The sequence below is a fragment of the Pieris napi genome, chromosome 10 (assembly GCF_905475465.1).
Source record: "Pieris napi chromosome 10, ilPieNapi1.2, whole genome shotgun sequence".
NCBI classification, from domain to species: domain Eukaryota; kingdom Metazoa; phylum Arthropoda; class Insecta; order Lepidoptera; family Pieridae; genus Pieris; species Pieris napi.
The window spans coordinates 7599157-7625929 of record NC_062243.1 but is presented as its reverse complement, the minus strand read 5'-3'; the positions used below and the strand labels follow the sequence as shown (position 1 = coordinate 7625929).

The 26773-nt window shown below is 32.2% G+C and overlaps 1 protein-coding gene across 2 annotated transcripts in view; it reads left to right on the top strand.

The window, feature by feature from the left end:
• The window catches only part of LOC125052935, a 101025-nt gene that overhangs the window by 58994 nt on the left and 15258 nt on the right, over window positions 1-26773 (top strand). For both annotated transcript variants that reach the window (XM_047654026.1, XM_047654027.1), the window contains exons 25-27: window positions 15001-15203; window positions 20232-20326; window positions 21908-21977. In XM_047654026.1, coding sequence (XP_047509982.1) covers window positions 15001-15203; window positions 20232-20326; window positions 21908-21977 — 368 coding nt within the window. The remainder of the gene's footprint in view (window positions 1-15000; window positions 15204-20231; window positions 20327-21907; window positions 21978-26773) is intronic.

Here is a 26773-nt window from a genome sequence, read left to right as displayed (position 1 = left end):
ATGTTTATGTTTTTTCTATGTTCAGGCATAGCTTCTTTCTCCAACTCTTTGAATGCTCTGATTTTTTTTTAATAGAAAGGGGGGCAAACGGGCAGGAGGCTCACCTGATGTTAAGTGATACCACCGCCCATGGACACTCAATGCCAGAGGGCTCGCGAGTGCGTTGCCGGCCGTTTAAGAATTGGTACGCTCTTTTCTTGAAGGACCCTAAGTCGAATTAGTTCGGAAATACTTCAGTGGGCAGCTGGTTCCACATAGTGGTGGTGCGCGGCAAAAACTGCCTTGAATGTCCGATCGAGGTCTTCAATGATTAGGATTTGTAGTGAATTGTTTAAATTAGAAATGTTTTTGTAACTAGGCGGATAGTTTACAGGAAATTATGTGAAATGACTCATGAAAAATTTCACGACGCTATATGATGATTAGGCGCTTATAAGTTGATGTTTAACGACATATATCGATGAATAAAACAGTTGTAGAGTCCTCCAACTCACAATAGTCATTTTTTTTTCTTTTCATTGGTAGCACTCACATAAATTTGGAATATTAATTTAATTCTCTTAGAAGTGAATTTTTTTATTAAATACAAATATAGAGTATTTACAATATTCTTAATATACATAGTAATAATATATAATTGGATAAATATAAAACTAAAATATATTTATAAAGTTTGGTCCCTGTGACTTTAAGGGCTATGTTGAATGTTCTCTTAGTAATAAAGCCAATCAATATAAAAATAAATTTAAAAGTAATTTTTGAAATGCATAGAAACAACCTTCATATTCCCGCCCTAATAATAATCAAGCCTCAAAGGTGTAAAGCCAGTGTGGATCACTAGCTCAAACAATTTCCGACCGAGACATCAGATAGAAACATCAAAACAGATGTTTAGAGCTTCGTAACCGCAGACAGTAAAAATATATTTAGATTTCCATCAAACATTTGGCATTCAGAAGAAAATTTACCTTACTTTACAGTCTAATCAAAATATTTTCCTTCGTCTTGGAAAAGTATTTTTAATTTTCACGAAATTGCCTTTAGCGTTTGCAATTATAAAAATGTTGAAGTTATTTTTCTTGATAAACTATTTAGTGAAAAACTTATACTGTGTGAGACGTGAATAATTTTTGGATTATTTCAAAATACTCGGAACGTAAAATACTAAATTTATATATGTAGTATATATATAATATATTATATGATTTGCTATTTTAAAAGAGTACCGAGACTTTTTTACGCCGGCATTTTCTCTCGGCCTACACCCTCTGCCTTCTTTGCCGATGTGTAGGGATGCCTACAAATTCAAATTTAATGACGTGGAATAAGTGATACATGTATCTTATGTTCCATAATAAACATATTTTATTTTATATATATAAAAAAAAGTACGTGCGTACAAAGTACACATGTCAGAGTAAAACTTCTTGGGCTAACAAATTTTTAAGTCTTGTTCATATTTATACAAATCTAAAACTTTAGATTTCTGAGACTTAGAGGTAGGGAAAAAGGAAGATATGTTAGGAATTTAATGATTTAATTGACATTAAAAAAAAGTGTCCAAAATTAATAAAAATTATACATTTAATTTTTTTAATTTATTTCTTCGATGATACAACACGTGGCATTTTAATGCAATTGCAGGAAATATAAAATACTAATTTTTCATAAATTCTCTATACGTAATTTTGATTTAAAAAATAGAATTTCTATAAGGTAATTCACCCTTTTCACTCTCTCTCAATCGTCCTTCCTTTTCGTCCCTTTTCTTCGACAAAAACGCTGCACATCTTCGTGACGTTTCATTTGTAAAAAATTACCCTTATGCGCCGAAAGAAGTTTCACTTCAAAACTCACTTTGGGTAGAGCAGAGAAAAGTTGCATCGTACTACCCTAGTGTATATTATTATTAGTGTTCTATCAAGTTGCCCATATTTCTTAGTAGGTACTACAGAATGAAAAGCCACATACCACTTTACTACTAGTTCAATTATATCGCCTGACCCTACATGCCATATTAATATCCAGAGTAATTCAAGTTTGCAATATTAAATTATTTCGGCCATCGGCTCTGACATAAATATGGCCACTGCTATTAGCTGAAATGTCTTACTATTACGATGTCGTAAAGGACAAAAATAACGGTTTTTAAATAGTCATAATATTTTAGATGTCTTCAAATTTAATAAGAATCGAAAATTCTATAAAAATATGAAACAATAAATCACTTATAAACGAACATGAGTTAGTAGTCAACAAATAATCTTTAATTACTAAATTCATGATTTTTCCAGTAATGGTAATAAATTTAACAGTAGAAAAATGAAATACGTTAGAATGAAACATTACTTTTAATATGAATTGTCTAATTATATCTGAATAAAGGAAGGAAAAAGTACGCTCCTAGTTTTTGTAAGATGTTTCCAACTCGTAAGTGATTGACAGAAAGGTGACAAAAAAAGTGTGAAAGTTGTAAAGTTTAGCAAAATGCGCGTGAAATTATAAGTGACTGTCAAAGGAGAATGGACCTTAAGTGATAGTGTATAAGGGGTTCGTCTTTGCGGGCGTCACGTCGCACGCGTGCGTGGAGTGCGCGCGGCGGGCGGCACGCTCGCGTGCGACGCTCCCGCGCGAGCTCGAGCCATGCGACCGGGTCATGGAGACAATCGCTGAGGATGCTGAAGCTGAACTTGAACTTGGTAACTATTATTATTAACAGATCATGCGTTTGCGTTGCATTAATTAAATTTCTTAATGTTAATAAACAAATAGAGAACTAGCGTGTAAGATACAGGCTAGGACTAATTTAATCGCTAGTGCACATAGAATTATTTTATGTACGAGGTTGAACAAAATTAATAGTGAAAACACAACGATTCGTTGCATATTGTATGTTTATAACCTTTAGAATGTAAGAACCAAATGTTTTTCGTCAAATAAAGTGATTTTTTTTTTAAATGCTTTCTAAAGCGTTTTAACATTATAATTTCAAATTTATTCCCACGTTTTGTGTGCCTGCCGCCCAGGATAAATTATGCTTTCATTTTTTTTAAGTACAAACATGGAGTCTTGCATGTGGCATTTGTTTTATCGTAATAGTAAAAATGGCGGCGTCAGAAAACTCTAAGCAAAAGAAATCAATCAAACAAAAACTTGGAACTTGAAGTCATAATCAGAATTTCATGAGGGCACAATTTGAATTGATAATATACAGACAAAAGCATACATTATGTTAGGTCAAGGTTTTGTATTACTTTTGGAGTTCCGTAAACTGTCGTAAACATGTCAGTTTATTTGTGTTAAGGCTGAAAAGTATTTTTAATACACGTGAAAACGGCAATGAATAAAATATGCATATGATTATTCATAGTCACTAAAACAATAATTGTTTTTGGTTATTAAATACAGTACATAACCAACATAATACAAATTAGTTATAATTTTTTTATTTGAAACTCTTTAGTTGAGTCACTGAGAAAAATATCTCTATATTGAGATATGAAATGCCCCCGGTCTTTTTTATCCGAGGTGAAAATGGCTTCTATAGAACAACCGCTTGTTATATCCACCGACTAGTTACTTACCGATATTCAAATCAGTCTCCCTATAATAATTCTTGGATAGATATCTCTCTCACCGAGGGCAAGAAACCATGTAAAGTCGCTCCAAAACATCTTGAACTCACTTACTCGTATACATTACGATCATGCCTCTTATCTCGAATCACCCTAAGTCTTATCGGTAAAAATATCGCTTATCCCACCTGGTCCTGCGCTGTCTCAGCTTTTACATTTTTGTGTTTAGGCGATAAATTCTACGAGTTTCAATACGTGCTGTATCTATGAATAATATAAATGTTTAGTAACAAAGTATGTTTTGTTGTATACGGATGTTCGTCGTAGTATAGCGTACTTATTTTAACAGTCAAATAGATTTTAAAATAATAATATGTTTTATAAAGCTATACTTAGAATTTTTTTCAATCTAATTAAACTGTTGTAAATTATAAGGTGTGGTATTAAAAGGTTCTGTCTTGTGGGAAATATTTACATAAAAGACCGGCTGACGGGTTCATTAATTAAATATACATATGGAATATGGAATTTCGATAACTCGAACCTCTTTAAGTCGAAAATAACGAAATCCTCAGTAAGTCGAAAAAAATTGCCATTGCCTTCCGCTGGACCAATAAATACGCGGTAAATCGATTTATTTTGACTTTGTAACTCGAACAAAATGTTATTTCCCTATGTAGTATTGATAATACATATTTATACTCTGTAACTCGAATTTCGTAGTTTCGTAGTTAGTAAAATATAATGACGTCTTACTTGGAATTCCCCTGTTATAATGTAATATATTGTTTTTCTCTTGTACACGTGCAATGAATGAATACATTCATAAAAAAATATATACTATAAAACTTAAGTTGAATTGTTAGTCAAATTTGACTCTACAAATCGAAAAATACACTTAGCCTCTGTAAGTCGAAATTTCAGCAGTTAAATCATATGTATATCGAAGTTCTTGTTAAGTCCAAAACTTGTTAACTCGATTTTTTTTGCCGTTCCCTTGACATTCGAGTTATCGAGATTCCACTGTATTAAGAAGTGCATTTCTAAAATTAAACCTCCTATATTATAATGGGAATAAAAGATCTCAACATTTCCAACCTTTTAAGAAAGCTAAAATAAATACACGTACGTATACGTTCTCACTATTAGTGTTAGTTCTGAAGTCCTCTAAAATAAGTCCTCCCAAGTCTATGCTTCGTCCCCACATTAACTTGTGTCTTTATTACTCCAAAGTTTTAATGGACAACCCCTGTATTCACAAAGGAAAGTGATGTGTTGGTCATGGTGTATATTTACTGAACAAATTTAGTGAGTAGTGTACTCACTAAAAAACACATAAAGACAACTTACAAAAAAAATATCTAGCTTTTTCTACCGTCGGTTGGTTCAGCTTTACTAAGACGGAAGCCGCTAGACAGACAGAGGTAGTAAAATAAATGTTGTAATGTTAAAGTCGAGAGTGCTCATTTAGTGTACTTGACTAAACTTCTCTACATTCATGGAAGTGATATGCATTCTTCTTGCATATAACGGACTATCAGTATATACCTTTGTGACTACCAGACTTACTACAGATCTTATAAAGACCTTCTAAAAATTATGATGAATTAAAGCTAAACGTGAAAACTGCCTTAAAAGGGTCCACAAACTGGACACACTACAAAGTCATGGAGAAATCTCTATAACTTTCGTGGAACACTTAGCTATCCGTCATTCACAGATTAAGTATGTAAGTAAGGCTTCTTTTTTATGTAATAGGAGGAAAACGGACAGGATGCTCACCTGATGTTAAGTTATACCGCCGCCTCACTCACAATGCCAGAAGGCTCGCAAGGCGTCGCCGGCTCTTTAAGAATCGGTACGCTCTTTTCTTGAAGGACCCTAACGCTGGTCATAGACGGACCGCATGTTGCATCCGAGACCTTCTGCCCTAGAGCGGTCGCGTTGAAGTCGTACACAACTGCAACCCGAGCGCAAAATGCAGTCGATTAATGTCCTTTTGATTTTTTGTATTCTACATATATATACTTTCTTCATTTGTAGTTGCACAATGAAGAAAGCTGTTTGACGTGGCTTTTGTTCTGTGACTGAATAATTTGTTTTGTTATTATATATAAAATACCTTAAAATATCAAATTAACTTCAAGCGAATTGTCTACCCGTCTGTACTGTTTTACATCACGTAATGGAGTCGAGATAAGCGCCGCACTCGATTGACTTATCTTGCTGAGTTTTACGTATTATTTACGTTGCTTTCAAAGCCACATGCCCCGAATATTGATGCTTTTTTTTCACTTTCTTCGTTGATATTACTCGTTTGAAATTAACCTTCATGTGTTTCTTCAACGATATTTCTTATATTACAGCTTTTATGACATTTATTACCACCTGCGTGATAAGCATTTGTTTAATAGGCTTCAGTTGTTTTACTTTGATAAGCAAATCAGTCCATCTTGCCATTAATGAAACAGACGGATGCGATCCATAAAATTGATACGTATTCCGATCCGAAAAACATGTCTGATCAAGAAAAAAAAACGTTATGGTGATTTTAACCTTCACGTCACAAGGGTGACGTGAAGATATCACAATACTAGCAGACTTATACTTAATAAGTGATGAATGATTCAACGAACGGAATAACGTTATATCTCTGAATTTGCATAGTTAATTGGCACGTTTCAATTATTATAATAGGCCTTATACGATTCCAATATTGTTATAGCTACGTTTGGACGATATTCAATAATGCTTAACCTTAGGGAATACGCGCACTGCGAAATTATCTGTGACCTACTTCGGCAGTTTATTAACGTCATATATATTGTTCCGATAGTGTTGCTTTTTGGCTAATTATTAGCGAAACTTGTAATCATTTTAACGTTTTAAACAGTATGCATATTTTGTAAAGAATTATATAGTTCTGTAAATGTCTGATTCATTTACTAGTATTCACCAAACACTGTAATCAGCCGAGGCTTGCTTCAATGCTATTACTTATAAACTTTCCAAGTTCTTTTACTCTCGCTACTCTATCATGCTTTTTCATCCATACCGTCCTTTTCTCGAAACATTTCAGACCATTTTCGAACCCCTATAATAAATATAAGTAACTAATCAGGCATTGTATAAACACGGTATATGACAAATTTAAGTAGTTTAAAATTATAACTAGTCAAAGTTTCTCAATTTTCTCACTCACTTTATCACTGACTGACTGACTGATCATCGAAATTCTAAAGCACTTCTAGTAGACATATTATTCAAATTTAGAATACAATGTCGCATTAATCGCTAAAAACACAATGTATCTCACACGTAATACATATTGTATTAAATAAGATTGCTTAGTGAGATTGCCAAGTTAATCTATTTATTTATTTATTTATTTAATATTGATATGGTCACACTAAGATGTTGTTAGGTTAGCTAATTAAGTAATAACTTAAGACAGAAGGTTCCTTAAGTAGGGACTGAATAAATTAACTAACTTGGTATTACATGGACCTCACAACATTTTACGGTAGAAGAACTGAGTCGTGAGATTTGTTTTCTTTTACAAGTTACGTTTTTGATATAAAACATATAGAACTTCAGACATGTTTTATCAACTGAAAAGTATGGGGAAGGACACTAAAGTAGTTTCAGTATTTCTTCTTGCGTTACTTACGCCACTTTACTTTGAACCTGCAAAATTGTCTGTAAAAACTACATTTCGGTAGTTTAAACTTTTCAAAAGCTTTTATGAAAACAGCACAAACGACATGCACATATTCATTTTCAGGTTTCATAGTGCGGACTTAACTTAAAGCGCATTTCACTGAACTTGACGTCAAAGCCAGTCTTATGTACTTAACGGTAACTTGTGGATCTTAGCTTACTTGGGTAACTGAACCAAGTAGAGTAATAATTTAATAAGACATTCTAGGAGGGTCTAAGTTTCCTGAAAATGGAAAGTAAAATAAAAGGGAAACTTATTTGAAGGCAGTTGTAATGGTAGGGGAGCCCACGATGCTAAATGGGGATTTACTCGAGCGTCGTTGAGACCTATTGGGATGCAAAGCTTAGATAAAAAGAAGAAAAAAATGTTATATGATAAATTCCTTTTCATCGGTGGGGGAAGCGGCTATAGATAGTTAAATATGTAAAAAAAAACTGTTGCATGGACATCCTCGAGCGCGTCAGATATTGATAGCATCTATGCCCTACGTATTTTTAATAATGTACGTATGTTAATCTGATCGTTTGCATGATGCGGGTGGTTGTATTTAAGGGTTGAAAATTAAAAAAAAAAAAAAATTATCGAGCGCGTCAGATTTTCTAAGGGAGTGTTAAGTGCACCAAAAAAAAGGTCTCATTCACTAATCTGACGATTTCGATGGGACGCAAACCCACAGCCATTTTCTTAATTTGCAAAAAAAAATCGCAATTTTGAAATACTCAAGCGCGTCAGATTAAGATATATGTGGTTCATCTTTATGTTCTAAACGTACTGTCTCATAATCTGACGATTATCTAGAGGGATTTGCCTGATCTGCCAAAAAAATAATAGAAAAACGGTTCACCTAAAGGGCCATCCCTGCAACTTCCCGCTAATTCCATTCCTGGGCGCTTAAAATTGATATTTTGAGCTCGCTGAGTTCAAAGAAATAACATTTCTACGCATTTGAGCTCTCCCAGCTCGAAAGTCTGATAGAAGTTTCATAGAACACTATTTTTGGAATTTTCAAACCGCAATAACTTTTGAATGGATCAAGCAATTTTCACGCGGTTGGCGGCATTCGACGCAGTTTTATCATCCTCATAAATAATTTTGCAATTTTAATTGATCGAACCACAAATTTCGGAGTAATCCCGAAAAAACACTTTTTCGGGTTTCTTTCGTGTACGATATCTCTCGAACGAATCAACCGCTTTTGACCAGCTTGGTGGCGATCGACGTGGTTTTTCAAGCTCAAAGGCGGATTAGTTTTTGAAGTTGATCGATAAAGAAACCACTTTAAAAAAAAATATTTCTTATTTTTTTAAGATATTTCAAAATTTCTCAAAATCTATCGGTCCGAATCGGTTCAAATTCACAGGAAATGTAATTTTGAGGGAAATATTTAGAACGCCGTTTAGTAGATTCCGATCGGTTTAAGGAAATGTAGGCATCACGCAGCTGCACGCATTTAACTTTATCGACGAATTTTTGTTATTTCGGCTTGCGGAAATCGTCAGATTATATATTTTTCATTATTCTTGAATTATTTCCTTCAAAATAAAAAAAAAATTAGATACGCTCGAGAATGTCGAGATGACGTTTTTTTTTTACAACTTTGTTGCCCTCCCCTTTTTTTCCGTCACTCTCAAATTGTCAGATTAGTGGAATATACACTTTTTAGGATGTAATTAACTCACCCTACCTTAATCTGACGCGCTCGGGAATTTCTGATGGTCAATTTTTTTTTACTAAACTGATCCTGTCTCCTTCACGTGCGGCTTTATATATGGGCCTCATATTTTGTGGAGGTACTTAACCGGGTACAAGGTATCCCCCTATATATTAATCTGCCGCGCTTTAGTAAATCCCGAAATCCCCTCTTGGGCTCCCCTACCATAATATTCCAGTCCATAGGTACGGTACACTTGTATAAAGAAATGCACAATCGCTACTGTTTTTTTTATATCAGAGTAATAAAGTTAAACACAAAACACATTTGTACAGGAATATAAAAAAAACACTTTAGATTATTATTTTTTTCTAAGGGCTTAGAGAGGATAAAAGGAACTGGCAAGACTGTCCCCGTAACTCTTAGTAATGGCAATTTAAGTTATCATTTACTACTAAAGGTAGGCTTCACAACATTTATCCATGGGCTTCTAACTCTTTCTAGACCAACCTTAGCTTGAATATAGTGTATTGCTTACAAAACATAAGAACTTTTATTGATACCTGTAATTTTTATTTCTTAAAAACTGAATTAAATTTATGTAAAATACCAAAGACCTAGAAATTAAAAATCCATAATTAAAAATCTCATAAGAGCACAAGAGTGCATCGGGTCAAGAGTGATCAAGAATCGACCTTCGATAACAGCCCTCATTTGCTAGCATTTTTGTTAATTAAAAAGCGGTTTTCAACGAGCATGTTCTATATCAGAATAATCCCTATTTTAAAGCCGGTGCACATATAAGCTCAACAGCCTAGATCCTTGGATCAGTAGGTTCGATGTTGTGCACTGGACTTTCTGTATATATGCGAATTTAACACTCGCTCGTACGGAGAAGGAAAACGTCGTGAGGAAACCGGCATGCCTTAGATCCAAAACGTCGACAGAGTGTGTCAGGCACATAAGGTTCACCACCCACTTGCCAAATGAATACAGAAATTTGAACTAATCCCGTTTCTTGTCAAATGTCTTTCTCTTTTGTAATTAAAACCTTTTATTTACGCATCACTATTTATTTTAAAATTTATAATACGCTTCTAGACTGTACTCGATCGAACTATTTACATACTAGAATAGGACCTAATAAATAAAAGGTCAATTGTAGCATTACGTATACGCCATATAGCTCTAAACGGAAATTCGGGCGCGGCCACTCCTATCTATGAGCTATGCTGGAAATTTAATATTGAATAAAAAAATATGATTGAAAAATTTCAGGTTCCACACAGTAATGGAAACTCTAATAACAAATTACATAATTATCCGTTTTGTAATTCGGACATTACAATACGAGATTACATATAGCTTACAAAATAATCACAACACTACTTTATTTGTATTAGAATCTCCGTAGTAAAATGCATTTAATATCAACTCTGAATTATACTTGATCGTTACTTAATACGTTATGTTAAATGATTGCATGATCTAAGTCAAAGATCGACTTTTGGAATGAAGAATCGAAATTCTTTATTCAAAAATTTAAATTAAGAATCGAATATCTGTAAAAAATAAACATTACCACAGCTTTATTTTGAAAAAATATTTTATGTAGACCGCCAAGGTTTCATATTTCCCATTCTCAGTGATAAAGTGGAGTTTGGACACTTTTACGCACCAACTTTTTTGTTTTCAAGAACACTTTTATACTATAGCATGAGTTGTTTCCGAAAACAAAGAATAGTTTTTATTTCAATACCTTATACGTATAACAAACACTATCTTTATTGTAAACGTACGTACTTGACACGCGTCCAAAAACTTCACTTATTTATCTATTATTAAAAGTTGTATGTTGGTAATAGATAGCGACAATGTTGTGTAGCAATTTGACAGTTTACTACCAAAAATATTTACGGCTTGCGAAAAAGACAGATTTCCATCTCCAAATCGTAAAAGTGAGGGTCTTAACTCTAAGACGGATTGAAATAATCCACGAATAAAGACCTAAGTGATTAATTAAATAAAGAAGTTTATTACATACTTAAGAGGTCTTTAGGTTTTGTCCTGACTTGTCCTTCACTTTATTGCTTTAACTGCCACGAAATATGCTCAGATTAGCTATTACGCCTCGTGGTGATTATTAATATAATTAAGTTATATGGGCCAGACATGGCACGTGTAATATGTAAGCTTATAGGTCATACGATATTGCAAGAGATAATTGAGTGAGGAATATCTGAAAGCGTAAGATTTATTTAAGTTTGCGTCCAATAGATATATCGCGCTCATAGTAAGGGGTGTGTTGAGACATAGTGTTCATTATCCAATAAGCTAACCCTCTTCGAATCTTACCCTTAGACTGCTTTTATAATATAAATTGTAAAATGTGAACGGTAAATTTAAAAATCACATTGTATTTGTCGCCGAATGGAATAACCCCTTTTAAGACTTTAATAAACCCTTTTTAATTATTTTAAATGTAATTATTCAAACTTAAACACAATACAAAAACGATTTAATACTTAAACAAAATAAAAACACATTACATAGTGCAATAGGCCTTATCGCAACTAAGGGCTTCCAGGGAACCCAAGAAAATGATCAAATCATAAATAAAAACAAAGGTTAGATTAACCACCAATGCTGTCCTGCTAAAATGGTGCCACTGTTAATACTCTAGGTACTATATTTCTAAGAGGATACATTTCATATAATAAAGTATAAAACACGTGTTATAGTAAAAATATCAACTTTCGTAAAGTCAGGTAGCGAGTGCCAAGGACGGATTTTCTTCATATAAACTTATATGAGGACTTTTATAGAATAAATCAAAGTTTGCTCGTGTTATATCGTCTTGCAAAGTTTCCAAATATTGACAATCTTCGTTGACAGGGTCGGGTCAAGAGATTGAGGTCAAACATTATGATTTTTGCTGATTCAAAGATTTCTTGAATGTCTGGAATATGAAGTCATTTGATACTGTCATGCGGTATAATGTATAATGTTATGCATATGTTAAATAGGTTAGACTTCGAAACTCGAGTCTGCCTTGCGATTCTGTAACTCACTTTTCGAACTCACACAGCGGTTTTCGCATCGGCGGTCGCTCTCAAATCAGTCGTGAAGCAGTCATTTTATAATTTGGCATTCTGATAAACAATAAACTACAAGCTCCCACCTTTTTAGAGTCGGTAGTCAAAAATCATAAGAATCGGTCGAGCTGTTTCGGAGGATTTTGGGAACGAACAATGTGATACGAGTATATATAAAAAAAATCAGTGGCGCTACAACCTCTTTAGGTCTTGGCCTCAGATTTCTAAATCTGTTTCATGATCATTTTTAAATCTAATAGGCAAGTATGTAATCAGCCTCCAGTACCTGACACACGCCGTCGACTTTTTGGGTCTAAGACATGTCGGTTTCCTCACGATGTTTTCCTTCACCGTTCGAGCAAATGTTAAATGCGCTCATAGAAAGAAAGTTCCATTGGTGCACAGCCGGGGATCGAACGTACAACCTGAGGTATGAGAGTCGCACGCTGAAGCCACTAGGCCAACACTGCTCACGAGTATATATACTTATTCTATACTAAAGATTGTAAATAGTAGCGAAGATAAGAGACAAATAGAAGAATTTGGAGAATGCCTTCACCCCGTTGGAGGTCGTGTACTAATATTAAACAACAACATAAACTTACTGTTATTATTATAGAACTTGAATAAAGGTTATTTTTTATTTTTATTTATGTACGTTTTCACGTTATTTCGAATTGAGTTGTTTGAATACATACCGCTGTTAGTATGGCGAAATAAATTATCGTATCACGAAAAAAAAAAATATACTAGCAGACTCGGCCAAGCGTTGCTGTGGCTAAGGTTTTTGTTATATTACATAGTAGTAAACCATTCAAAGGCAACGGCAGGAGAACAACAGTCATTGGGATCACCATGATTTTTTGGTGGTAATGCCATTAAATTGTAGCTTATGTAAAACGTTGGTACTTTCAACACAGCGCCATCTGTTAGAATTCTGTCAAATAATAAACAAATAATTTGCAATAAAATGATATTGCAGGTATAAATTGAGATGTAAGCTATCCTATCTTTTAAGTTGGATCAAACTACACACGGTGTGAAAATTTGTTTGATATCGGTTCAGTAGTTTAGGAGTCCATAGCGGACAAACAACGTGACACGTAATTTATATATATTAAGATGTAGTAATAAAATATTATTTTAATAGAAACGTCTTATGAAGCTCGAAGATCCGACGCTAAGCCCAGAGATCATATTAAGATCTAATAATAACTAACATGTACTTGCGAAAATAAAGGTTACGAAATATCAACTAGTTTTGCCGAACAAAATGTACTCAACCAAGAAAATTACATTTTCTGAAGAAAATTGGAGATAATGGACTATTTTCTTGACCAAGTGAATTGGTAGTAATAAGATTTACAGTACCTATACAATATGTTAACAAATATAGTTTCTATTTTTGATTATATTGTAAAAAATGTATTTTTCTCATAATTTATATTGGTGTTCGCTTGGGTGACTTATAGACTGGTAAGGTTATGTTTGTTAAATTTGTAGCAAAAGTGTACTTCATAATTATGAATACTTAAATAATATACTAATTAATTAATTAACAACAAAAAAAAAATAGCTAACCTTAAAATATGTGATTAAATGGAGTCCCTTTAGGCAAGGTTCCGAAGATACTGGCAGAACTCCCCCATTGAATTTTCCAGGTCTTCGGTCTTCTGTGATGCGGACTAACGTTTTTGCTATTTCCTTAAAAAGCCTTATAGCGCTAGGACCCCACGGACCAAGAGTCTCGGTAGCGAATGGGACAAAATCATATTCGGAATCAAAAAATCATAGTGTACTTGTATCTTTTAATAATACTAATGTTGCAAAAAGGGATTGGTCACATATTTGGATAGTTTTAGACATAAGAGAAGAATAATAACAATATTAAATAATATAATCACAGAGCTACATAAATTCGCAAAAACTAAGTACCTATACGTAAATAAAACCGAAAATTAATCAGTCTTGCACTCGAACTTTCTTCAAAATCTTCAAACAAAACAATTTCCCTTGCCTTACAATATTTTATTGTGGCTTGGAGGCATTGTGGCTTTGTTTTGACTGTATTTTCAGTTAAAATGCCTCAGAAATATTCGCAATAATCTGGTAAAGAAAAAACTCCAGCATGTATGTAATATTGCTCTTGCTTATTAATAATTTCCCTAAATTCTTTCTGGTGTTGAACACCACATACCGTGTGTGTCCAAGATCCTAATCTTTACGTCTAATCTCACATGGATATAGTTTATCTACACACTTCTTAGTAATAATGATAACAATTAAAAATGGATAAAAAGCAAACTATAACGAATTTGGAATCTTTATTATCGTGGCAGTGTACATTTAATACTGGCAGAATTTCGTCGCTGTATGGCTATACTTTCTTGTATGAGTATAAATTCCTTTTCTCTTATAAAACTTCTTTGATTTGAATAATACATCTTATATTTGTTCCGGAACAGAGGACTGCTCTCGTTTTAAAATCTATATCCAAATAGAGGTTGAAACATACATGCCACTGGTAATAGGACTTTAAATATATTTCCCTGCTTTTTTAATCTCGGGTCACGTGTTTAAAGCAGCAGTGCTGTGTTGGCCTAGCGAATTCTACGTGCGACTCTCATCCCTGAGGTCGTAGGTTCGATTCCCGGCTGTGCACCAATGGACTTTATTTCTATGTGGGCACTGGGCATTTTACATTCGCTCTAACGGTGAAGGAGCATATCATCAGGAAACCGGCTTGCCTGAGTCTACGGCTGCGTGTGTCAGGCACAGGAGGATCATCTACTTGCCTATAAGATTAACAAACGATCATGAAACAGATACAGAAATCTGAGACCCAGACCTAGAAAGGCCACCGATTTATTTATTTTTCATAATGTTTAAAACTCAGCCCGGGCCGAGAATTAAATTGGATTGCATTTGTTTTATACTAACCGAAATTCGTTATTCCAGATAAAATCAAAAAGAAGTATGGCCCGCTCGGCGAGAGTATTATCGTGTGCAAACTGGAGAAATCTGCCAAACACGGCCTTGGTCTCAGTCTTGCCGGCCACAGGGACAGAAGTAAGATGGCGGTCTTCATCTGCGGGATACACCCAGCTGGGTCCGCTGCTAAATCTTCGCCACCTGTAAAAGTTGGAGACGAGATCTTGGAGGTATGGAGTTGAGTATTTTAATAAATATGAGTTAAGGTTACGAATTACCTAGAAAATAAGGCCTAGGGAACTCTGGCTTGCTGCCCAATAAAACAATATTGTAGTAAGAATAATATTTAATAATTAATATAATAAGATTTATCAATTCAATTAAAAAAAAGTTTCTGGAAATACGAAAGTATGATGATATAGAAACATCACAAAACTAACGTATTACTTTATATTTTTACCAACCACTATCATCTACCACCAAACGACAAAATTTAATGAAAGAAAAATATGTAATAAAATCGTACAAAAAGATAGATTTTATTTTAAACCGTATTTTATATATAATTAAGTTATATTAAACAGAAAGCCAATCCGTTATTGTTGACTTCAAAGAATTTGTTTAATATAAAATAAGGGTGTAATCTTCCCAATTATCTGAAATAATGCATCCATTGATAGCTATTGTTATAGAAACAAAAATTTATTATACCATTTGATACCGCATATACTCGTAGTATACATTATCACAATTATACAGTAAATCTAATTAAAATTATATTTAATATCGAAATTAAAGTAATTAATTGTTCGTCACAAGATCCTGTTACATTCAACTACAATATATTAATTTCTCGACATAGCTAGTAGCTTGGTAAATACAAAGTTATGTGTTATTGTAGGAATAAATCAAGAATAGCGAGTTTGTAGGTAGACTATGTGTAAACAATCTAATTGAGACGAACAGGCACCGTACGGTAAAGGGTATAGTGTAGCTTATGATTTCTGAGACATCACAAAATTGCAGCTCAAGAAAGGCGTGGACGATTATTTGAAAGGTATTTTTGAACTTTGGTAGGTTTAGATTAAATTAACATAGTTCTAGTTTTTTGAGTTCCAATTAAAGTTATGACATGATTTTGGTTACTATACTTAAATTTAAGATTATATTAGTTAGTTATTATTAAATTGGACCCCGATTTGCTGTTCAATTGTCCACATTTCCGGAAGTAGTAGGTAAAAAAAAAATAAGCTTAACAAATATAGTAAAAGTTAGCCTTTATACACAAAGTATTATTTAATAATTAATAATAAAATTGTCTCGTGACATAATTTGCAAACGTAAAGTTCCCAGTTCTTTCGCTACACATACTCCTTTACTCTACTTTACCCCATTTTCTATTGTTATCGATGGTCTGATTCATCGCACAGAAGCAAATATATGAACGGATTTTTACGGTACATTAATTCTGAAAATAAGCTATGAAAATCGCATAAAATTCAACATATATTTTCGAATATTTTATAGAGTATGTATTTAAACGTTCGGCGACTCGACATAAATGTTTTAATTAAATTTATAAACTTAAAATCCTTATTTATAATTAAAAAGAGGACTTGTTCGTCAAGTAGTAAATAGGTAACACAAAATATTAAGCGTTCAAAATGTCACGTGATTTGATATTTTCATAGACGGTTATTAAAAAAAGAATGGTGTACTGGTCCTCCAACCTAAGGGAGGATCCACGATCAGTCTAAATACTGGTCGGCGCGAAAGCCCCAGTAGCTAAAGTCTAGAAATTGTATATTATATTTATTTATATCCTTAGCGGCGGGAATAACTTCGTAAGCGCGTTTCAGGGTATGACGTCATCGTAGTGCACAGTACATGTAGAAATATCGAGACCTCATATTTTTTCAAGAAAGGTAAAGAATTTTTAAAGTTAACAAATGAAATGTAATACCTGCTCTTAATTCAACCGAGGGACTAGTGACAGTTCAAACTGCACTACGGCATAATTTTAACATAGACAAAATGGTACGAAATATCATCAAAATGAGAAAATAAAATATCGTTATGTCAGTTTAATTAGGCGAGTTAGTCGTAAACGCAAATATAATAAAAATGAACGACGCCGAAACCATTACTGGAATTTATTAATTTTTCATAGACTATAAATATTACGTTTTATAATCTGCCATATTTTTGTTATATAGTCTGTGGATAGTAGAATTAAGGCATTGAACATTTGTACTAGTATATAAATAGCAATCGCACGCGCAGCCACGTGTACGGAAATAGATACGTTGTTACACAGTAGTTCAAAGACGTTCATTGTATCGAAGATCACCTTAAATTCAGGCTAACAAAACTGTTATGAAATTAAAACAAATATACTATTTATAACAAAACCTCATTAGCACAAGCTATTTTGAAATTCCATTAAAATTGTAAACGAATTGTGATGTTTTATAAGCTGTCTTCTTCATAGACACACTTTAAATATTTTAAAATCCCCAGAACACGTTTAATGAACTCAAAAATCTATCTATAAAAACGTCGTAAGCCCAAGGGCTTATCTATTTTTTTTTGTCCGAGCAAATTAAGTACATAGAATATAAGTACATATAATAAAAATCAATAGGTAAACCTTTCTAGATTTATTGCATCTATTATATAGACAAATGTCTAAACTGGCAATTTTTATGAAATGTGAGAATAACTTCAAATTTGTACGAATATGTAGGTAGGTACATTATGAAGAACGTTTATTACGCCTATGTAATTCGGGCATTTCAAAGGCAAAGTATACGCATAACGCACACATCGTTACTTCGTATCTAAAAGTTGGGCGCCTAAAGTACACGCTTTATTCAAAGACAATACAATTTATGACTGCAAAACATAATGTATTTACCCTCATACTCTCGCATAAATTGCGAGTGAATTAGAAACTTCAAACGTGCGCATAACGACGTACTTTATACTTTGATTTTATATTAAGGTTATAAAACCAAAATGGTAACATTCTAAAGAAAACTTTTTAAATACAAGCAAAATTCAAAGAGTGAGAGTTTTCCATAAATTATTTTGACCAATAGGAATGCACGTAAGATTCGCGCCATCTCTATGGCACATTCTAATTATTACTTATCTGTGATAGTGCCGCTTTGGCGCATGCGCCGTGATGTGCCGGGTTTTCCCGCCATTTAGACGTTTTGTTGCTATGGGATAAGTATGGCTATAGAATATCTTTTTTTATTTTAGCCTCAAAAATGTCCCATACTTGTGAATGTAGAGTAATTTTAAGAATTTGATTCGCTCAATATCTAACACGCGAAGACATAAATGAATAAGTTGAAAATATTCATGAAATTTTGTGAAATAGTGCTAATGCATGTTTTATTGTTGTACCAGCAATATACTCTATACCTGCGTACATATAAGGAGCAAGATAACAATAACATGTATTTGACGAGATGCAAAATGGAAAATGGTTTTTAGGAAATGGAAGTAAAGGTATTTTTTTCAATGTGAACTAAAAATGACCTTGACTATAATTTGGCATGTATCCAAATTGAATGAAAATAAACGCGCGAATAAGACAAATGACTCAATGGCTCAGGAGTAATGACCGAATGATTGGCCAAATTTTTCAGACTCGTCTACTGTCTTTTGTTGATTCAGTACGGACCGTAGTTGTCAGATCTTTATATAATTTATGAGTCTGCTACTTTGTCTGTAAAACGTAGCGTAAAACTTTTAAACTTTTTCAAAGTAATATATGTATATATAATCTTATGTACGAAAATAATTTTCTTTAGTCCAATATTTATATAATGAGTTCTGCACCTTATATGTTTCCACAGCACAGAGAACATAGTGTACCTACTGGTAGTATCGTATTATCATACTTAAAAAAATATGAATAAACGCTCGCTACACAGTGGCATACGTATTCCCAAGGTAGCGGTATCATAACCCTTACAGAGTTCCGATTTACCAACCTTAATGTAATAATGTTTAACTGTTCAAAGGAAGACTAACAATTGAATAATTACGTGCATTCACATACATTAACACGGATCTCGAGAAATGCACACGAACCACGATGTTTGGATCGAAGCCAAATATAGGAGGTGTGGTACAAGTAAATAAGCGTGTATATTGTTTAGTTATTTCTCTATCAAACTCTTAATGAAATAAACTAATGGAGGTGATGACTGCATGAGTAAATTTTGGCTATTGCTTCTATTAAAAAATTACTAAACAACATACATATTACAGAACATTAACCTCCGCTCCGGACAACAGTTTAATTATGATAAGGTCCTTCGTACAAAATGTAAAATTCGACCCACGTGTTTTGTAGCCTGCACTGCCAGGGAAGTCTCCCTTAATGTTGTTGATTGAACTTTATTGAATACTAGCTGTAAGCTGCCTACTTCAGATACTATTCAGCTACGAACTTCGTTTCGCCTTAATATGAAAGTATTACTTTTCAAAAATGTTATCTCCATACAATACCTTCCTTAGAGGTACAAGGAATAAATTAAAAAATTAAAAATTAGATTAAAAGGAGTGTACCTCCTTAACTAATTTGTTTTTGTCTTTAGTGTGACTATTTGCATATTTTGTGTTTCCGGGAGTGGTAAAAAAAACTGAGTCTTACAATATAATGAATCATAATTAATAAAATACACAAGCATATCTTAAAATAAATTTTAAATCGCTATTAACCTACAACATATCCCTCAGAGTAAAGTTAAGAACCTTATCCAAAATTGGCTCGGAAGCCGGTACTATTCTTGTTGAAGCAATTTGATTGAAACATTATTCATTGATGAAAATGTATAATATGTAACACTGTCCGTGACTTCATTTATAAGTCTATGATAAATGTACTTAGTATTTCTAGTATAGACATAGACAAACCATAGATAACTATCAGCTAAATATTTTGAAACGACTGTGGTTTGTTCTGATAATAAATTGTGTAATTTTTTTTTGACGTTCATAAGTTTACATTGAGTTCCCTAGATGAATAAATATGTTAAATTTTAGATTTTGACTTGACTTGACTATCAAAGAGAATCTTTTATATACAAGACCTAGACCTAGAAGATATGGAAATAATATTGTTATCTTAGTCCAACTTTTTTAAAATGGCTGAAAGTCACTATTATTCTTTACTATATTCATTAAAACTATATTCAGGAAACCAATAATTATAAAAAAAAAATTTTTTTTTTCTCCAGGTAAACGGCCTAGTTCTACACGGAAGATGTCACCTCAACGCTTCGGCTATTATAAAGGGACTTCTTGGACCTGTTTACAAATTCATCCTCTTGAGGTAATTATCACACATATAGTCTTGTATGTTAAGTGTTGATGTTAAGTAAATTAAGGTAATGTTAAGTTCTATATGTGAAGTAGATATAAATAAAAACACAAAAATCTTGAATTATAAAATAAAAGTTTGAGCAAACTTTTATTGTACATATACAAATATTTCATATAGATAATAAAGAACTTGGCTTATAAAATCCAATTATGAGGTATGAAAGAAAGCAGGAATATGTCACTTTTGAGTAACTACAAAATTTGTAGAAAATGTGTAAATGGTGCTAAAACTAAGCATTATCATAAATAATACATGGGTGTCTTATCTATACATGTCTAGCAGACTCTTTTCTACCTGCGTTCCTATGATATTTTAGCTACACCGTTTGTTTCTTTCGAACCCACAATTTTTTTCTGCAAGTGACTTAAGCTATTTAGTAGATCTACTGTAGCTTATTTGTGGTTTAGTGTCACTATTTTTGAAGTAATACTTCTTTTGGCGCGTAAGTGAAAAATCATGAGAGTAAATTTTTACGATGCGCGCGCACACCGTCACATAAAACCGACACCCTGAAGTTAGGATAGTCAACATTTTAAAATAAAAAATGTCCATTTCTTTAATTATTTAGAAATAATTTTTTTGTAATATTTAACTAGATAATGCGCTATAATAAAACTTTCAATGTATTAAATACCTTTTTTCTATTGTTAGTGTCGTTTTTCCTATAGACGTAGAATAAGGCGAAAGATAAAACATTTAAAAAGATTTTTATCTTGTTACGCGAAATAAGTATAACTTCTAACGCGTGTACATAAATACACACACGTGTTTTTTTTATTAGTTCCTCGCAATCGATACTAATTCAAAAAAAATTTATAAAATGTTTCCAAACATCTCTAGTCTAAATCCTATAAGTTCCGATAATCTTGTAATGAGAGGGTATTCAAACGTTGAATACAAAGATCCCGAGCGGTGCTTATAGAAAGATTGCATTTCTGGTTTGAAAAGATATCGCTCGCGCTGGAAGAAAATAATGGCTTACCTCGCAATTCAGATTGTTGAGTACATTTCAGATTTATTATAAAAATGTTCGCAAAATTCAGAGTAGAGTACGATGTGGGTTTTACAAGAATGTATATTACGATGTTTTAAAGTTAAATTATTACTATAAAATAATTTGTAGTTTTTTTTAATATACTGACTCTTCATCATAGATTATGAGTGAAAGCGCCCAAGCCGATAATTAAATTCTAATAACGTAACCATTTTGTACGTATTTTCCAAATACATAATATTCGTTGATCGAGCGAACCAAAAAGCAAGTTGAACTCGAGATTGCTATAGGAAGTTATGGAGTTTTTACGAGAGCTGTTTTTTTTAATTGTTCAAGACAGTTAGGCATTTAAAAATTAATTTATTGATAATGTAGAAAATCAATTTTAGCTTTAAAGCTTTTATAGTTTATTAAAATTATCAAATCCAAAAGTCCAAAGTATTGTTCAACTATATACAAGAAAATGTATATGAGTTTTTTGAATGAATTCTGATAAAATACGCAAAAAATATCTATTAATATAAAATTTCTTATAGACGCAAAGCTGCTTTAGAAGATGTAGCTGTAAAACCACTTACGCAGTTCCCTACAGCACTCGAAGAAGAGGTAAGTTTTTTTTTAAATTAGTTGAAACCGATATAATTATTGTGAGAAAGCACTTTATATCGTAATTTATAGGCGACTGGTGACACGGTTTTAGTTGTAGTATGGTATATTTTACATATATCCTTAGTTGCATAACATCTAACTCTCAATAACATCTGGTGCTACCTATCATGCATATTTGTTACTAGATTCTTATGAAATAATTATAATAAAATATATTTCTTAAACGCCTACCAAAACTCGCAAAGCTTTTTCAAGGATATTAATATATATGGTTTCTGCAATGTCATCAAATTGCTCAAATACTTAACACACATTCATCATATTCCTGTCAACGAAAATACCTATTTATATGACAAATATTAGTATAATAAAAAATAATTAGCTTGTAGATCCAAATAATACATAAATTTATAAGTTTTTTTATTATTTGTAGGAACTAAAAAGACCTAAGTGGATAAAAAATATACAAGGACATCTAAAAGAGATATTTTGACTAATTTAGTCAAGTTTAGTTTAATTAAATTTATGTTAAACTAGCTGGCCTGGCGAACATCGTACCGCCTAACAGTCGATTCTTTATTTTTTTTTAATACTGCTATTCGGGACACCGGTCTAGCTAGTAAGATAAAAAAAAGAAAGTTGATAATACAACAAAAAAAAAATATTAACAACAATAAAAATTTACCTTCCCGGAACCCCTCCACTAACACTTGAACTTTATGATATGGTATTAAAGTTCAAATTGCCTTTAAATATTATATATACGAATATTTTGTATGGGAATATAGAAAAGTGTTGTTTTTAGAGTTTTTCACTCAATTTTTTTTAATTTTTCTCTCCGTAAGAACCATCCTCGTACTTCAAGGAATATTATAAAAAAAGAATCAGACAAATCGGTCAAGCCGTTTTCATGTTATGTCGTGACAACGGAAAACGGGTTTCATTTTTATATATATAGATATCTTGGTTAAAAAGTCCTCGAAGATCGCCATTTCAGTTATGGTCTCAAAAAGGCGTTATAAACCCAAATTATATATTTAGTCACTTTCATTTGCTGCAATTCCAGTGACGATTTCTGATGAGACGTAATGAGTCTGTCTTTTCGCAAATTGTATAAGCTCGACTGTCCGGATCTTATAATAATCAGCCTTACTATGGAGTATTTTCCAACCGAGGAAATTGTTCATAATCTTTGCAAAAATGTTTTAAGCCTCCTAAATTGCGATGCTTTTTACTTCCCAATTATTGTCTCTTATCACTTATCATCAGACAGGAATGAAATATTTTTTTTTTAAACATGGGGCGAAAGGACAGGTGGCTCACCTCATGTTAAGTGCCCATGGACACTCACATTGCCAGAAGTCGTCGCAAGTGCGTGCGTGGCCGGCCTTTTAAGAGTTGGTACGTTCTTTTCTTGACCCCAAGTCAAGTTGGTTCGGAAATACTTCAGTGGGCAGTACCACATAGCGGTGGTGCGCGGCAGAAACTGCCTTAAGCAACGCTCAGTTGTGGCACGACGGACGTCTAGATGATACGAATTGTATTTTACCTTGACGTCCGATGGTGAAACTCAGCTGCAGGTATTATCCGAACAACTCCTCTGAACACTCTCCATGGTAAATGCGCTAGAAGATGCAGAGCAAATACCTTAGCTTTAACTTTTGCTCTACATTTTCGGTAGGCCACAAAAGATTTAATATTATAAATATAATATTCAAAATTAATTGAAAGCATTAAAATGTATTACTATGACTTTAAATCTTCTATGTATGTATTTATAGTCACTGAGCATATGTGGCTGATTAAGATCTAATACCACGAAAAATATTGATACAAAAAACATAAGTGTGTGTGTGTACCCGCGTCGGCCGCGTCGGTGTCTTTGTTTTGGACTATCGCTATCATACATCTAACGCCGTAATAGATACAACCACTTAAAATTAATAAATTCAATATATTTTTTACAAAGCTATAACAAAGAGTTAATTTACAATATGTAAATTAATATAAATAACTTTCTAGTTAACATATTTGTATTATTTAGAAATTGGTTATAATTAATCCATCCTATTTAACATTAGCTGAATTAAGATTATCTGTTTATACCATAGGATCTCATACTAATAGGCTGACCTTGTCAACCTCTCGCTCTTTTCTATATTATACGTCATCTTCCTTCTCTATCGGTTACATTTATTAAAACGCTGCTGATTTCCATACAATTTGCCTACGCTACAGAAGGATTTAATTTAAACTTTATACAGATGTGATAAAACTTAATTTACAACGACACTCACACTTTTAGTGTTTATCTTAGCGCGTGTGTGAAAAGCGTTGTATGTGATATTTTGCGTTTTTGCGAATTTACACTTTATTGTAACAATATAGTGTTGGTAATTGAATGTTTATTCAAATTGATTTATGTAATAAATTAAGTTAAATCTTTATGTTATCTTACTTTTAGCAATGTCGTACAAATATATATGTAGGTACTTAGTAATGAGACGCTCTGCTATGTGTGTATACGTTTAGTGCAAAGTGTATAAAGTGATTATTAGTGATTTGTTGACACTTTTAAACCTGATGTAATGTAACATCGGTAATGTGATATTCGTTGGTATAAAGATTGCCAATTCAAGAATGTTTAATGTTCATCTTGTATAATGAACAATAATGCATTCATTGTTATTAGCGCCATTCTACCAAAATATATGTTGTGTTTTAATAATCTATATTAATAATCTAAACTTTTTGGGCCAATAACAATTTCATAGGCCCAATAGGTTTCATGTAATACTAATCAGCATCATTAAGAACTTGAAAAAAATTTATAAAAACAAGTCTTGTCTATAGTTTAGACTATCGACTAAAAGTAACATCGAATAATAATAACTTTATACTTCGGGGTTTTTAAAAATAAACCTATTGTTGTTTATTTATAAACCATACTATAGCGATTCAGTATTGAGAAGGTAAATACCGGAAATAATATTTTTAACTTTATTAAACTGAACTACTGGCTTAAATATATTTCTATTTAATTTCTTAAAATACACTGATGTTCTGGTTACAAAACCAACCACGCTTTACATGAATTTCCTTATCTATACGTATTACATACAACGTGAAATATATCCTAACAATCAAACTATCTAACTATCTATATGTAATAATATGTATGCCGGTACCACTATGCGACCATGATAGGTAATCCCGAAACGCATCCAATGTCTATCTAATCTGTACGATATTCATGCCTAAGCTTCCAAATATGGCCACGAAATGCCATTAGAGTGCCATTGAAAAATCTATCTTCACTTTTCTACTACGATAACTATTCAAATTACCGTTACATTATAAAAAACGTCGAGACAAAGAATTTAATATTTCACAAAATAGTAACCATTTGGTTTAAGAGAGAAAATTTAAAGTGACATTTCATTTCAATTACAATTTAGCGTGGTATTTTCACAGTTTTTCCTACGTTAAGTGTGGAAAATAGTTTCAAGGAAATAATTGTCTTGACTTATGTTTCTATACTTAAACCGGTAAATTATGTAGATAAGTTTTAAGTCTTAGCAAATAAATTACCACGGTTTTCCCAAATAAAATTAAATGCATTATATTAATGACACGGTGGTGCCTTCAGCTGAATTGAATTAAGATAGAGTCTGAATTATTCATGGTTTTACTTATTAATTCATCAGACAAATATTAAATATATTCACTATATTTTATTCATTATTATATTTTCTCTTAATTATCTAGTATCGCATATACATTTCATAAATTTAGATCAAACTAAAAAGCAAGTGAATGAAGATATATTTATAATTTAAAATTTAAGGAAGTACTAGTAAGATAAAATCCTGAAATATTTTAAGAATATTGAAGAGTTGTCTCTGTCAAAAACGTCTGATAATTGATAATAAATACATGAATATGTGATTCAATCTTACCTAATATTTATTTTTAAATTTGAATTGTAACGATGTTACAAAGGCGGAGTCTTATACATACAAGCAAAATTGTATAAACTATTTCGCAGGTCCCCAATTCAAGTTCAAATTATACTTGTAATTATAATTTTAAGGGACTCATTAGTATCAAATAATTAAATTTAATTATAAATGAAATATGTCGAGAATTCAAAAGACTCTTAATAAAATTTTCACGTAGTCTTTGAATGTTTTAATAAGAAATGTAATTAATTCGAAGTTAGATGCGATCATATAATATGACTCATTTAAAATAATTGTATCTTTAATTTAGCGTTCATTAGCAAGTTCTTAAGGTTATACAGAAGAGTATCTTAATTCGCAAACACGTTATAATTGGTCATTAATTAGAATTAGAATTTAAACTCTATTTAATTAGTATATTATTGATTTCAATACAAGTTAGAAACAATAAAATATAGTCCGGTGTTAATATTTTTCAAATTAATTAGATCTTTTTTTTTTTTAAATACATAATATATAATCTGAAGATTTGTTGAGAAAAATACTGTTTTATATCAACGAGAGTAATATAATTCAATAAAGTAACATAAATAAATTATTTCATTTTAAGGACAAAAGATATGATAATAAAATATTTATGCAACTACTATTACCGCGTTTTCTATGAATTATACAAATAATTATAGAAAGCGTCCATGATACTTATTTTAGTTTTTTCTAAATCTAACAACGTCGGGTATATAGTTTATACAACCATACACCCAACCAACATATTATAAAATTTCTTTATTCGTTATAAATACATATGCATAACAATTTTTTAGATCCTTT